The sequence below is a fragment of the Abramis brama genome (genome assembly GCF_963993115.1).
Source record: "Abramis brama genome assembly, chromosome: 15".
NCBI lineage: Eukaryota > Metazoa > Chordata > Actinopteri > Cypriniformes > Leuciscidae > Abramis > Abramis brama.
In genome coordinates, this window is record NC_139977.1 from 20,171,114 (window position 1) to 20,188,217 (window position 17,104).

At 37.1% G+C, this 17,104-nt stretch overlaps 1 protein-coding gene across 1 annotated transcript in view; it reads left to right on the forward strand.

The window, feature by feature from the left end:
- myo5b (myosin VB) overlaps positions 1-17,104 on the forward strand; it is a 52,536-nt gene that overhangs the window by 5,147 nt on the left and 30,285 nt on the right. The window contains exons 2-5 of the mRNA XM_084136103.1: positions 11,086-11,196; positions 12,076-12,247; positions 14,846-14,990; positions 16,897-17,053. Of these exons, the coding sequence (XP_083992229.1) occupies positions 11,086-11,196; positions 12,076-12,247; positions 14,846-14,990; positions 16,897-17,053 (585 nt within the window). The remainder of the gene's footprint in view (positions 1-11,085; positions 11,197-12,075; positions 12,248-14,845; positions 14,991-16,896; positions 17,054-17,104) is intronic.

The following is a 17,104-nucleotide window of genomic DNA, read 5'->3' on the forward strand; positions in this document are numbered from 1 at the left end:
GCATCCTTGCTGAATAAACATGAATTTCTTTACAAATAAATCTTGCTGACCCCAAGTATTTGAACGGTAGTGTAACATAATAAAGTAAAAATCCTGTTTTACTCTGAAAAGCACCACATTATGAAGTAGTATGTGAATTATGTTATTGTTAGACCCATTTTTATGGTGCATAGAGCTGCCGCAAACACTCATAGCTCAGTTAAAGAGCTGACGTGGATGCAGGTCTTTTTGTCTATGCAGCTCAGAGAAGCCATGAAAAACCAGTTTCGCAGGTCTCACCCTTGTTTCTCACCAGCTCCCTCCCACCACAACAGCTTTTCCAGTGGCCTTCATTACTGTGTTCTTCAAGCCCAACAGATCAGGACACTAGGAGCTGACTCAGATAATGAAACAAAAGTGTCACACTTCTTCAGACAGCTGAAATGTTCGATTGCTTATTTCTGTTCTATTATTTGTGTCAATATAGAACACACACACTCATACATGATGCAATTTGGCTACTTCTGCTGAGGCCCTAAACTGTGACAGTCATTCCTGTATCTTGGTAGCCAGGCTCCCGTCTTGTAAATAACCCTGACAAACTTGTAGCTGATTGTATCGACTCTGTGTCCCGACTGTCCACTGAGAAGTTCCATCTCATTACGGTTGCTGGAAATGCATTGGAACAATTAGCAGAGCAGTCAGTCTCACGCGATGACTGGAGGACATTGCTCAGGTGTGGAATGGCATGCATGCTAAATGCTGGGAATTTCTAGTCTGGTTAATCGTTTCCCTTCTTGGCCTTTGTTTGAGATTCCGTCACTGCTTCTTCATGCAGTATCAGCTTTCATGGTTCAAAGATCATACCTGTTTTAACTGATAGATTTTTCTGTCTAAGCTTCGTCATGCATGCTTTCATTTCATTATTATAATTCTCAAATATTTGTTTTTATTTTAGAGTAAAATTTGTAATTTACAAAAGTAATATATTTCTACCTTTATTTTTATAATTAGTTCAAACATGCTACTACTACTAAATAAGAATAAAAATAACATTTAATAACATTTAAAGGCATAGTTCACCCAAAAATGAAAATTACCCCATGATTTACTCACCCTCCTCAAGCCATCCTAGGTGAACGTTCTTCTTTCAGATAAATAGGAGTTATAGTAAAAAATGTCCGGGCTCTTCCAAGCTTTATAATGGCAGTAAATGGGTGTTGATATTTTGAAGCCCAAAAAAGTACATCCATCCATCATAAAAGTGCTCCACACAGATCCGGGGGGTTAATAAAGCCCTTTTGAACGAAGCGATGCGTTTGTGTAAGAAAAATATCCATATTTAAAACTTTATAAACTAAAATAACTAGCTTTCTCCACCAGTTTCAACCAGTTTTTCTGGACTCATAGGGAATAGTTGATAAGCAAGATGCTCGGTCAACTGTTGATTAATTCCTGTGAAAACAGCCGAGCATAACTGAGCCCTTCATAGGTGCTTATTCGTATAATAATTTTACATTTAATTAAAATTTGGTCTGATCAGCATCACCCATGCGCAATAGCTAACTAATTAAGGGCATCCTAACAAAAATGTAACCTCATAAGTAATATCACCAACAACGTCATTAAGAAGCATGCAAGAGGCGCATCCAAATGATTCCTAGTATAGAGTCTTGTATTAAAGGGTTAGTTCACCCAAAAATGTTTCTGTCATTAATCACTCACCCTCATGTCGGACCTTCGTTCATCCTCAGAACACAAATGAAGATATTTTTGATGAAATCCGAGAGCTTTCTGACCCCTCCATAGACAGCAACGTCATTGCAACTTTCAAGGCCCAGAAAGGTAGTAAAGACATTGTTAAAATAGTCCATGTGACTACAGTGGTTCAACCTTAATGTTATGAAGCGACGAGAATACTTTTTGTGAGAAAAACAAAACAAAAATAACAACTTTTCAACAACCCAGAAGCGTTGTGTTTACTACGCGAATAGCGTAGGAGATCTGTAAAGGAAGAGCATTCTTGTCAGAGGAAGATGCAAAGGAAAAACTGTATTTTTATGATGTCATAATATACTGTAGGGTCAGACTCAGGTAGCTATAATAGATTATTGTGGGATGATGTATCCTCTACAAGCTGTCAGAACTTGGTTAACCTCATCCTTAAATTGCCAATCATGCATTCATTCTCTCCTTCCACACGGATTGTACACATGGACACTTGGGGCATGTTTTGATGGGGGGTGGGGAGGGTTCTTTTGTGTCTGAGTGCTTTTTAAAAATGGGACATGCTTAGCGCTGGGGCACAAAGTGACATTAATTAGTGTAAATTAATTAATCGAGTATGAAAGGGGACAGTGTTTCTCCCCACCCAAAAATAGAGGTAGGACCAAATAGACTCACTTGTTTAGCTGGACTGAACCTCTACTGATCCTATAGTGCGGTTGTTTATGTTGTCATTTGGTAATGAGGCATTTGATCATTCATTAACCCTTAGGCTGCATTAGGGACATTTTTGTCCTTTTCATTTTTATTTCTTTGACCATTTTGGCTGTTTTAATGCCAATGGTATGTAATTTGGCAAAGTTGTGACTTTTTGCATAAATTTACAAATTTTGAAGAAAAAAAATTAAAATATGTATAACACACACGGTGTAGAACAAATAGCACCATTCAGTACCATAAGGGACAAAAATGTCCCATTGACACCCATTAAAACGTCGTTTAAAGCCGGGGCCGTCATTAATACATAAATCATGATTTATGTTGAAACATTCTTTCATTTTGAAGCAAAGGCATTATATTTGCATTATATAGTGTATTTTACCAGATGACGTCACTACATGTGTATTCCCTATAGGGGGAAATGCACGTTATTTTCCTGGTTTCCACTATAGGGGCACTTGACTGTGCATGAAGGATTTGAATGGTTCAAAGATCTAAAAATTATGTTTCCGAGTATGTGTGGATGTCTGAGAGCGATGTGTGTCTGCGTTGACAAAAATTGTGTGTGTGTGTGTAGGGCCGCAATGCATGGTGTTTAGGCGAGTGACAAAAATCACAATATCCTGAAAGTCATGTTTTACTCTCTCTCTCTCTCTCTCTCTGTGTGTGTGTGTGTGTGTGTGAGTGTGTGTGTGTGTGTGTGAGTGTGTGTGTGTGAGCGCGCGCGCGCACGAGAGAGAGAAAGCGCTTCTCACGGCATTGTTTTCTTTCGGTTTGATTCATGCGTAATTTACGCACAGACATGAACCTTTGACACGGCTTCGTTTTTTAGCAGTCTATGTTTCAAAGGTAACTAATAATTTCTCACATAGGACAATGTAGGCACAAGCACAGCCATGCAGTCAGTCCTTAGACATAACAACTTTCATCTTGCAGCAACACAAAGATCTATCTGCGAGGGATCCAAAACAAAGTCTACCTTTGTTTTGCAATAGTCTAAGTGAGAAATCTGACGTAGCACAAAAAATAAAAATGCACCAAAAATTTTTTTGCTGCTAATCTTTTACATATTCAAGACTGTGATAATCCAAAGCCAAGGTTTTCAATTTGCATTTACTATATGGAAAATAATTACATTTTTGTGTTTTTTCCTCTTATAAAAATTGAGGGTACCGTCATCAAAACTGGAATTTAAAGGGTTAAAATCCTGAAATTAAATAAATATGTGGTATGTATGATGAGGACTGATGCTGGTTAAAATATTGAACTCAGTCAAAGTGGAAAAAAATAATAATATATAATAGTTTTATGGCAGTGTTTAGAGTGGACATTTTTGTCCCTTAACGCACTCAACGGTGTCAAATATATAATGCAGCCCAAGGGTTAAATTCATAAATGTAGAATTAGGCCTCAGTTTATTGTACCACATACCATGTGCTTTTGTTTTTCTAGCATCACTAACAGCAATTTATCATCTGAAACCATAAAGTAGTGAGAGTCAATATTTTTTCAGAGGTTTAGATTAGGTATGCAACTATATAGGCCTATAGGCTACTGTATATATTATTCTATAAATGTAATTCCACATTCTGCCCAATGTTTGTACAAATTGAAAGCTTTGAAAACAAATAGTGAATGTATCTATGTGCAAAAATGTACACTAAGTGCTAACTGTTGTTATTGCTTGACAACAGAAAAACACCCAGGCCACCTCTGACGATACTCCGCTGTCAAGGTTTTGTCATCAGAAAATTATTTACAAACCAAATAAGTAGATTGATCTCGAACACAATTTGCATGTGGCCTACTCTACTGAAAAACTTCTATATTAGGGCAACTATGGACCTATTTGAGGTCAAAGCATCATATTTCAGTTCATTCATTTCGCTTTCTGTACACACACCCATCTGTGAACTTCCTCTACCGTGTGTACCTAAAGCTTTTAAAAGGCTAGTTCGCCCAGAAATTGATCTTTTATTTAGTCCTCCTCATTTTGTTACAGACCTGTATGTCTCTTTTGTCTGTGGAACACAAGCAGTCATGAATGTCTGAATGTCCAAATGACTCTTTTTCATAGAAGTGAATGGTGACCATGGTTGTCAAGGCAAGATTTTCAGTGAATAACACACATTTCTGGCTGTCCTATGGCTTCGTACAATTTGGTATATAGCACACAAGACACATGTACACCTTTTTTGTACTTTTTGGAACCCATGATCACTATTCACTTTAATTGTATTAAAGAAACGGCATAACAAGTTTTCAAAACATCATTGTTATATGAGTTTGGAATGACGTAAGGGAGAATGTTTCAGGTGAACTGTGACTTTAAATATGTAAAGTCTGTTAAATCAGGAGTGATTCTCAGATGAGTTTCCTTCAGCTTGTAGCTTCAATAATCGACAGAGGTGATGCAAGACTTCATGGAATGATGTGCATTTGCTTATCACACCTGCCCCAGATTCCGCAAACTTAGACAGAGTTCCTGAAATGTCAGTGATGTGCAACGTGTGTGTGCTTTTGAGTATTCTTAATTGGACAGGTTTCTAGGCTTCTTCTATTGAATATGTTCATATGACAGTTAAAACAGGTTTGTTTTGATCTATATAGGCAAACCCAACATTTTTACCCAGCGTTAAACCCAGCATTTTTCTTTGCACAAAGGTTTATGGGTAGTCCGATTACAAATCACATTCATAAACGACAGACCATTCTTCAATATTTAGATCCTGTTCAGTTTTGTAGAGTTTTGATTTTTATGAAGGCAGCTAGACTCGTACTGTACTTTAGCACCAGCGTGACATTTTCTGATAAGATTAAAAAACATATTTCAGAGTATTTGTGCAACTTTTGTGCATACTCATCTGTGCGAGAGGGCACACATGAAACCATCGTTACGAGCCAGAGTGGCTAAACCAAACCTTGTTTTGATTTTAAAAGAGCAGGCCTTCAATTTTTTTTTTTTACATTATTATTGTCTCTTTAATCTTTTAAATGTATTTTATTATTATACACTACTGCTCAAGTTTGGGGTCAGTAAGATACTTTAAATGTTTTTAAAATGATTCTTATACTTGCCAAGGCTGTATTTATTTGATCAAATACAGTAAAGAAAAAACAGTAAAAATTCTTCAGTGTCACACGATCCCTTGGAAATCATTCTAATTTGGTGCTCAAGAAACATTTCTCATTATTACCAATGTTCAAAACAGTAGTGCTTTATAATATTTTTTTTAAGAAAATGTAATCCATTTTTTAAATACGTTCAAAAGAACAGCATTTATTTGAAATGGAAATCTTTTGTAACATTAGAAATGTATTCTGATCAATTTAATTTATCCTTGCTGTATAGGGGGAGGGGGAGGGGGAGGGGGAGGGGGAGGGGGGGGGGGGGGGGATTGTAAAGACTCCCAAACTTTTGAACAGTAGTGAATCTTTGTCAAGTGCTTGTGCTAATGCTGCTCCATGTTATAAATGACTCTTGTTTTGAAAAAATGGCACTTGTTTTACTAAATAAATGCTACTTTAAAATGATGTAATGTATGATATTCATACATTTTCAAAATCATCTTACACTCACAGCATTTACATATTTTTGTCCTATAAATTGCTCTCTAAATTATAAATACCACTGTCAATGATAGGTAGTAAATTGTGACTAACATTGGACCTTTGAGAGGACGTCTTGTTTGTTTTCCACTTCATGAAAATTATGCAGAGGGCTCCATTAAAAAGTTTCAAATGAGTCAGTGTCATCAGCTCTTGTTATCATCAAGCTTCTTGCGTCTCTTGAGCCTTATTTTGTGCAGTATCTGTGAACAGCCAGAACGCTACACTGAAACATTAAAAGACCGTGTGATGTAACAGACGGCAAAGCCAGACAAGACCCCTGCTGTTCGATCGAAATCTATTGTTTCCGCTGTGTCTTGGTGAATCTCATTCTTAGCTCTTAAGTTTTTGTTTTATTTCTACCTGAGGCACATCAGTCTGAGTTCAGTATGTCCCGTCATTTCACTCAGCTTGGTTAAAGTACGTCCCCATTGTGTCAGATCAGATCAGATGAGCCCAAACTCTAAAGCTGGGTATATGCTGTGAATTTAGTTATTTATTTATCTTTAGTATATTTATTATTTCAGATTTTTGTCAGATTTTTTTTCTTCTTTTTTTTGTCTGATTAGGTCTATATGATCCCAGTAAGATCTTCTGTTATTTGTTTTTTATAGATAATCTGGCATTCGATCAAGCTGCAGGTGTGACCTGTAGATGTTTAGCCTTTGCTGGTTATCATATCTTTGTTTAAAGTAGGCGTGACCACAAGTACACTGTTCAAGAGGAACAAAAATCACCCCATCGCCTGCTTTCCTCACATTCGATGTTGACATTCAATTCATTGTTGCACATGCTCGCTCACTAACTAACTCCATATGAAACCGTCATATGAGTAATATCAGAAACCGCACGCTCAAAGTCAGCACTTGATCCATTCATATCTTTTAATCATCCTGCAGTATCGCTCACTCCGCCTCTAACTAGGATTGAAAACGCTGTTGTCAGCCGGGAAGGCTCTGATAAGGAGCGACTTCTATGGAGAAGACTGCAAAGTTCAGCCTTTTAGTTAAGAGGTGTACCCGGACTGAGGTGTCCTTCCACAGTACTGTAGCCTGTGCAATTCATAGTTTTTACGTGACATCATACACTTATAGGAACACCCACCTGGAGGGCAAAACAAGGCTTTCCTCCATTGCCCACCAGTCATTTTTACCAAGTTTGTACTAATTTGGTAAGTCAGTTATATTAAAAGACCAAATTCAATTGAAGATGCATTCAATGTACAATCAAGCATATGAGCCCAGAATATAAACACAACACGCAGTTTGTCATTAAGCGTTTTTCCATAGAGAACCAACATAAATAAAACGCTTAACCGTTTAGTGTACTTCATTCATATTCTGGGCTCACCTGCACTCCTGTATATAGTATGCATCATCAGGTGTACACTGAGTTTGGTCTTTTAATATCACCGGTTTAGTACATTTAAAGGGATGGTTCAGAGTAAAACAACCTAGGGTCCTTTGCACCATGACCTTGAGCCAAACATCCCCCAGAAGCTTTTTTTCCCTTGGTCAAACATTATTAAAGTTAGAGCTTATTTAGAGACATCAGCCGAATGGCTTAGTGCAGGCGCTAATGGATCCAAGGTTGTATCTCGTAAATTACCCCACTAATAATACCCGGAATGGTACCAAACTTCTACAGTAGTACAAATAGGTTCTGTACTCATAAAACAAGGCATTGAAAAGTTTGTAAGTACATCAGGAGTTTATTTAAATAACACTTGCCTGGTGGCTAATGCTACCGCTTAGCCGGGCATCGAGGTCACTTCAGTGATTTGGGAAAAGCACGTAAAAGTCCTGGCAGAAAGCGATGCATAAGGATGTAGTGTAACGACGCCCAGTTCCAGGAATGCACTAATATTTTGTTGGTAGTACCAGTTTGCATTTATTTATGCATTGCAATTATTAGTTAACTCTAAGTTGTCAACAGTTCGGAAAAAGTGTTATTTAAATAAACTCCTGATGTACTTACTAACTTTCCAATGCCTCGTTTTATGAGTACAGAACCTATTTAGAAGTTTGGTACCATTCCGGGCATTATTAGTGGGGTAATTTACGAAATACATCCTTGGTTCCATTAGCGCCTGCACTAAGCCATTCGGCTGATTTCTCTAAATAAGCTCTAACTTTAATAATGTTCGACCAAGGGAAAAAAGGCTTCTGGGGGATGTTTGGCTCGAGGTCATGGTGCAGAGGACCCTAGGTTGATTTTACTCTGAACCATCCCTTTAAGGCACTTTAAGTGTTTTTTTTTTTAAATATCCCTTTGCTTTTGGTGATTGAAATACTGGAAAAAGGTGCTGTATATGGATTACACTTGAAGAAAGAAAGTCATACAAGTTGGAATGACACAAGGAAGAGTAAATGATGACAGAAATTTCATTTTTTGGGTGACCTAGGCTATCCCTTATATTATTCATGGTTCTAGCTTGAACACTGAGGACTTTACAGCAGTGTTTGACTAGTTTGCTGCTTAATTTGAGAGCATGATTTATTAGTTAAGAATCTGTTAAGGCTGATCATGCAGAGTTGTGGTGGATTTAGCGACTGAATGTGTTTCTAATAAACTTGTGGCTCTTTAAGCGGCTTATACCCACTTAGTTTCTTTTGTGGATTTTTTTGAAGGTCGAAAGCCGCGTTCTTTACACACACAAAGGCACACAGATCGCCAGCGGAAGTTGACTTCTAACTGCCTTCAGGATTGATAACAGCTCACTCTCATTACATACTCTAAGCCTTCAACTTGCGTTCAGTTTATCACTAACACACAAACATTGAGGCATTGTGCATCACTTGGAGCAGAAGACACAATGGTTCATCATTCAGTGGTATCTTATTTTTCTTTGATTCATGAATCTCTCTTTTTTATATATATAGGTAGGGTAGGCAATTTGTTTTATAAACACTTTTTGTTATACTGGTTGAAACTCTCTTCACATCCTTATGGCAATCAATAGAAATGGTCTAAATATAAAAATATGTACATATATTTTCTGTGGAAGTCTCAGGACCGAATGCAACGATACGGTGTCCTACCTGCCAGTTAACATGTATTTCCATCCCTTCACGCAGACATCACACATCATCAGTTCGTTCTGTAAGGCAATGCAGAGCTGTAGACAGGCAGTCACCGAGCGCCACACAGACACCGCCTTTTACAGTTCCTCCTGAACCAAAACAACAAGCTTGCGTTCACACCATGTCGTTACCATAATTACGAGATGGCAACCCATGACGTTCTACCCGGAGCTCACGTCCTCAGACTCGGATTTATGCGTTTCTATGTCAACACTAACAACGCTGAATCTGCAGCAGTCAGGTGGTACAACTACAAGTTGTTTACGTTCATTGTTATTGTAATGTTATGTGCTTTGAGACATGAGGTAATTTAACGCCGTCTCTCATCTCGTGACGCTTTGCAGAATCTGCTGAATCTGTTCGAAGGAGGCGTGGCTTTGGAGACGCTCTAGGGAGGGTGGGATCTTGTTCTTTCAAAGCTAGCTTGCTATTGTTAGCCTGTCGGAAATTGCCTACACTACCTTTAATACCTACCTCAGTACACTACCTCAGACCTCTCTCTGGGTCATGATGGATGAAAAGTTATCCAGCTAGGCTACTAACTAAGACTATATGATAGAATAATGCTACTTTAATACGTCCAGTAGATGTTTCAAACATATCAGGCTTTTCACACTGCTTTTAACCCCGGGTTATCGTCATTCTAAACCCCGTTTTTATCCCTGGTAAAGAAAAATTTCATACTTGTGTAGTTTAGCACAGCTTTTTACCCGGGGTTACCATCTCCAGAGCTCCAGAATTTTTGCAGTATGAAATGATGCTGCTTTAGAATGTTAAGTGTCAAGTGTGAAAAGCCATATACTGTATCATTTTTCAGGGTAGAAAACCTCAGACGCATACGCTTTCCATTTGAGTAATCTTCCAGCATTTTATTTGAAGGATATGGCAAATTCTACAAACACAGTCTGCGTACATCCCACTGCGGTTCAATTTATCTCTGAACTCTCTGCCTGTACTGCTGATCCTCCAGTTATATACAGATTCTGCTGATAAAGGCACTGGAGTATACTTCTGTATTCATCTTTATTATGAGACGATGAAAGACCGCTTGGGTCGTTGTCCTCATGGATAAGTGAAACCATTAGGGCTGGGACGATACACCTATCTCCCGATTCGATATTATCACGATACTTGGGTGCCGATACAATATGTATTGCTATTTTTTTTTTTAAGAATTGCGAATCTACAAGTATTGCGATTTGATATTGCAATTTTCTTTCTGACTAGACCATGGGGAAAAGTTAAATCATACACTTATACAGACTGTACATGTTGTATAAGATGAGTCATATTTACAAAAACAATTCATCACATTTTTCTGACTTATAGAAGCACCATACAGTACTACATTCTCTTTAATAAATGATTCAATAACAAATTAATTTTTTAAGTCACTTGTCGCCATCTTGTGGCGAAACAATGTAATCGATAAATGCGTATTTTAAGCACCAAATTTTTATCAAAAGCTGATTTACTCTTTCGCTATCATAGACATCAGTGTTTATATTTGAACTTTAAACTTTTGTCCCAGTACTTCTACGATAGTTTGATCTATTGTATCACAGAAATAATGATACTATGAGGAAAAGACTGCTGTTTCATGACAACTCTCTCTGGGTCAACGGCAGCGCCAACACAGATTTGAATGTTGCGATATGATTTTGTCAAAGGTTTAATAGACAGACGAAATGGAAGAAGATGGCGTGGGTGTTTGAATCGAGATCACAGTCTTTTAAAGATGAATCGTGCAGCTCTACTGTCTTATAACTCTCTCTCAGCATATGAGCCTTGCGAGGGCTTTTCAATGCATTGAGTCTCACGACGCTTTCACGCGTCCACTTATATTACGTCACTCAACACTCAAAGATAACCATGATTGTTGTGTATGTTTAGAGTATGTTTAATATGTGATGTCTTGTTTGATGTTTGTCTTGCTTTTATTAACAAGGTTTTTATCTGTGTTTTTCAGTACACCCGGGTTTGGATCCCTGACCCAGATGATGTCTGGAGGTCGGCTGAAATCGTCAAGGATTATAAGGAGGGAGACTCAGTGCTTCACCTCAAATTAGAAGATGAATCGGTGAGCATACACCCTCCCGTTCTTTCACCTAATCATATATTTATTCTGTAATGTGATTTTTATTAGAGAGTCTTATAAAACACACTGCAGATTAACCGGATTTGCTTTCCAAACCCAATCTTTGTGACTTAATTTACAGATCTGCTATTAGACTCAGACTTCTTTATTGATGCTAGTGGGGTAACAGATACAGATTTATATTCTGTTACCAAAATATTCATAATATTCAAATATTAATTATATTAATATAATTATTACACACACACACACGTTAAAGGAATTTGACAATTTTACCTTCAAATAACAAATAGAAAAATTCACCCATAGTTTATGAAATTGGTTGGGAATTTGTAAAAAAAAATAAACTGGAAAAAATAATCATATTTATGCTGCCTATCTGGACAAAGCCTAAGAGTTTCATTCAGTTAAAATTGGATTAATTAGTGATTTTAAGCAGACTGAACCATGCTAGGTTTAAAATCTGTCGTGACACAGCAGTTGTGAACTAAACCAGATCTTAATGTTTCCTGCATTCGTTTGGTTTTCACAGCACTGAGGAAAGTGTGTCGTATGAATCATTGATCATGTTTTGGTGTGTAAGAAGTGCAAGCCCTTAGAGGGGGAGGTTGTACGCCATATTCCCATGTGTATTATCAAAAAAAAACAATGTTGGGGAAACCTGAATAAACCAGTAGATGAAATAAAGATCAGCATGACTTATTGAAGCTCTTGTGGGCTCCTGCACTGCATTACAAACACTCTCAGTCTGCCAAAAGATACTTTTTGATTATTGAAGCCTTCAAAGTTATTTCACATTGTGGTTTGAATCCAATCAATTTCTAATCTACTGTTTAATGGCATTGCTGTCTCTATTCCTAGACGTTAGAATATTCAATTGGTCCCAAAGACAATCCTCTTCCATTTCTTCGGAATCCTGATATTCTGGTAGGAGAGAATGACCTCACTGCTCTCAGCTACCTCCACGAGCCTGCTGTGCTCCACAACCTCAAGGTCCGCTTCCTCGAGTCCAATCACATTTACACTTACTGTGGTAAGTCGTGTTTGTATGTGTTTTGAAGAGAATGTTTCTGATTTAATGTAGTGATGAGCAGATAGATAGACAGATAGATATATAGATATATAGATAGATAGATAGATAGATAGATAGTTTTTAATAGATAAAACATTTATTAAAATGCATAAAACAATACATTACAATGCATCATTTAATCATATAGTTTTGATATTTAAAAAAAAAAAAAATCTAGCATTTTTATAAATGTCATAAGCCATCCTAGTCTCTATATATGGACTTCTCCCATTTTTTTTAATTATTAAGATAATTAGATTATTAATGGGGTCATATTATGCCCTTTTACGAAGTCTTGGTTTTGTTTATGGGGCGTACTAAAATAGGCTTTCATGCTTGATTGTTCAAAAAACACATTATTTTTCACATATTTTACAATATTACAGTTCCTCTCTCCCCAGTCTGGCTCGAGCACACCATTGAGTTACTGTTTCGATGAAGCTCCTCCTTCTGAAATACGAAATGTGCTGTGATTGGTTAGCTGGCCCAGTGTGTTGTGATTGGTACCACTTACGGCGTGTTCGGGAAATGTCACGCCCCTTACCATAACCACGAGTTTCATCTGCTCAGGTGTAAATATTAAGGATGCCGCCAATTTCAAACCAATTCAAGCCTGATTCAGACTAGGTTCGTGCAGAACAGATTTCATGCACAGATTTTGCAAGCACAGATTTCACAGAAAACTATGGAAATAAAAACAGTAATTGATCATAAAACCATGGTTGATTTTCCTATGGGGCGGTGAACAAAAGTGAGAGCTTACAAAAGCTACAGTAAACACTTAATCAACACTATGTTGGCTAGCAGGCGAGCAGAGGCAAAGCTTTGCTCTTTGTTTACATCGTAGCAACAACATAAAACTTATAATTTGAACTGTTAGTAGAAAACGCAACAAAAAATAATAAGACATACTTACAATTTATGATCCACAAACAACAGATTGTCCCGACAAAGTGGGAACTGCTCTATTTCAGGAGAAGCTTTTGTGCGTATAGCCTGCATTGTCTGGAAGCTGTTCTCAGTAAAATGTGCAGCACACAGATAAACATTGGGGTTATAACGTTCAGGCACAGTGTTTAAAATAAGTTTTAACCTCTCTTAGATCATCAGTCTTAGGAAGGTCAAACAAATGAGTTTTCAAATGAGGAAAAAAGCGTCTCTTGACATAGCGACAACACTGAATTCTCTAATGCAGCTCAGCCAGGCCTCGTCCCTTTTTTTTGCACATTCTGTGGGTGGGAATTCTTTAAATGAGTTACATTTGACTTTTTGTTGTAGTTCTTGGAGAGGGGATTCAAATGTCCCTTTGGAGTGGGCTTTGAGCTTTGTAACCTTGCAGATCTTTTTAGCGCAATTTTCCACCGGACAAAATTGCGCTTGTTAACTCATGATTTCTGTTCTGTGCGTCTGTGCGCACCAATCTTGCACTTCTATCTACTCCTCAACCAGACCACCTAGAGACTTCGGGTTTTCGGCATTATGTTAAGGAAGGTCTAATCTCGGGAACGCACAAAAAAAATCCAGGAAAAGATTTACTATCTCTTAGTGTTGTGATCCCATGAGGTGAGAAAATTGCGCTAAAACACTCACCGAGTTTTTATTACTTGTTTATGCTCAAACAGCAACATTACACACTAACTAAAGTTGAAAATTGAAAAAGCATAATAGCACCCATTTAAGTGACTTCAAATTGCATGTTTAAATACCAAACTCCTTCAGTTGTTGTTCTAACCTCCCACAGATTTTGAATGTTGAATGTATGACTGTACAGAGTTTTACCCCAATTTTGATTGTAGGGAAGCTGTAAATGTTGTAATTAGGTTTCCAAGGTCAACAGGCTTTACTGGAGAGTAACAAAGACACACCTGTCCAGTCTACACTCATCACGTTTAGTGTTTCTGTTAGTGACTTTGTCCCTATGACAACATACCCATGTTAATAGGTTGTGGAATTCTGGGATTGTGTTTTATTTGTGGGTGTGTGTTGATTTCCACTGAGTTGTTTTGGAGAATTAGCCTAGACACATTATGCAATGTATGTTTGAACCCAAACGCTGGATGACGTGTCCTGTTAGACAATCAAGAAGAGCGTATCTGCTGTTTTATATACAGTACGACATGTTCGTACGGTCTAACAGATATTTGTGGTCTTGTCAAAAGAGCGTCCAGTTCTTGTTTGTCTTGATTTATTGTTGGTTCCTGGTCTGCTGTGCTTTGTAATGACTGAATGATTCCCATTGTCATCTCTGTCAGGTCACAACAATGCCCATTGACTCATAACTGCTCTTTTATGTTTTATGTCTTTTATCTTCCTTTTCACTTTCACAGACGTGTGTCTGTTTTGTGTTCTCTCATTTAGACCGACACATCACGCATTAACGTCATTTTGCTTGCTGCGACATCATTCGATTATTGATGTCACATGATAATTATAGTCATGAACAAATATTTAAACATTTATCTGTATCATCATGATTTTGTCTGATTTAAATAATGCGATTCTGTGTATTAACTGTGTTGCACAGTTGTAGGTGTAAACCTGGTGTAAATCTCTCCTCAGGGATTGTTCTGGTGGCCATCAACCCGTACGAGCAACTGCAGATATATGGAGAAGAGGTCATCAATGCGTACAGCGGCCAGAATATGGGGGACATGGACCCTCATATATTTGCTGTGGCAGAGGAAGCGTACAAACAGATGGCCAGGTTTGTGCTTGTTTTTCATTGTCTTATAAGATGACAAGCTAATTAAGTTTATTTGTTCAAGGTGCTATTAAGTGGTTTCAGTCGTTTTGCTAAATTTTATTGTGATAAATTTAACCCCACCCCCTCTCTCCAAAAACCCAACCTCATAAAACATCAACAAACTCAAAAACACATTGTTTCTGATTGACTAATTTTATAGAAATAAATGTTTTTAATAATTTCACTATAATATACAATATGGTTGCAAGGACACATTAAATTGATCAAAAGCTATAGTAAAGACATTTATAATGTTACAAAAGGTTTTTGTTTCAAATAAATGCTGTTCTTTCGAACTTTCTATTCATTGAAGAATCCTGAAAAAAGTATCATGGGTTCTGCAATAATATTAGGCAGCAGCAACTGTTTTCAATATTGAAAAAAAAAAAAAGTTTAATAAAAAAAAATCAAATCAGCATATTAAAATGATTTCTGAAGACTGGAGTGATGATGCTGACAATTCAGCTTTGCCATCACAGTAAATAAAAATAAATTACAATTTGAAATATATCGAAATAGAAAACAATTATTTTAAAATGTAATAATATTTCACAATATTACTGTTGTTACTGTATTTTCATCAAATAAGTGCAGTCTTGGTGAGACTTCTTTAAAAAAAAAAAAAACTTTAAAAAATACAGATTCCAAACTTTAGAACACGAGTGTACCATTACATTCAAAATAGTATTATAAATATGATAATACTGCACCTGCTATTTTAGTAGGTATTATTTTATTTGTAATACTTCTCTTTTCTTAGAGAACTCTTTTTGTAGTTAAAGCCAACCTGGATTACTGTCATCTCATCTTATGATTTTTATGTGACTATCAGTGATTTATTAAGCATTTCTCAAGAAGAGTTAAAGTTATTTGCATCAAATAAATGATGAAGCTGTTGGTTCAGCTCTGTTGTTTTGTAAAAAAGCTCAGGTTTCAGAGCAGTGATTTTCACTGGCCGTAAACAGGGAATGACAGCATGCGCTTTGAAAGCTGTGAGTAATCTGAAAGTTCCACTCGATTTAATAATGGATAGAGTGGGCAGATAATCACAGTGCACGCAGCATCATTCTTTGAACCTTTGTATTTATATGTTTTTTTTTGTTGCTTGAAACAAAAGACAAAACCATTTGCACATCAGGTTTAATCTTGAGCTAAACATCCCATGCCGAGACATCGTGACTTCTTAATGACTGGTGTAATGCTGAAGTCCCAAAATAAGCTCAGGCGAAGGAGGAAATCCAGGTCTAGTGCATATAGACTGTTAAAGTCCGACCAGCGGCAACTGGTGTGGTTTTGATTGGAGATGTCAGAGTATTGGAGAATGTTAACTGCAGTCATGACAAAATGTCTGCAGCTGACAAAATGTGACTGTAAATCATACACTTTCCTTTGTTAAAAACATCATAAAATCTCTCAGCCAGCATCCTCTTGTTTTAGTCATTGTGTACAAAGGCCATCCTGGAACCTTGTGAGGTTCCAACATTTAACATTTATATATATTATATTTTGTAATTTAAGTTATTTAATATCAAAAGTATTTGCATATGATAACAAATTCAGTTACACAATTTCATTTTTACAAAAAATTGTCACACTGCAAAAATAAATGTGATGTATATATTATTCTGATCCTCTCATATTTTGGGACCAGAGAAAAATCACAATTTTCCAAGGCCTGTCGTACTCTTTATTTTGATTTTCTTTTATAAGAGCATCAGATTGCATCATGCATCATAACATGTTTCATAGACCTCCCTTTTCTGTAAGAACCATTTGATTAGTTGAAAACACTTATTTATCATGTATATCATCTCAGGTTTTCATGTAGACACTGATTCTGTATGTAAACCTGAACTTTTTCCTGCAGAGATGAGAAGAACCAGTCGATAATCGTGAGTGGCGAGTCTGGAGCCGGTAAAACAGTTTCGGCAAAGTATGCCATGCGCTTTTTTGCCACAGTGGGAGGTTCAGCAAATGACACCAGCATTGAAGAGAAAGTACTGGCTTCCAGCCCCATCATGGAGGTATGCCTTGACACTCCTGTATTTTAATCATTCTTGAGAGAAAAACGACCC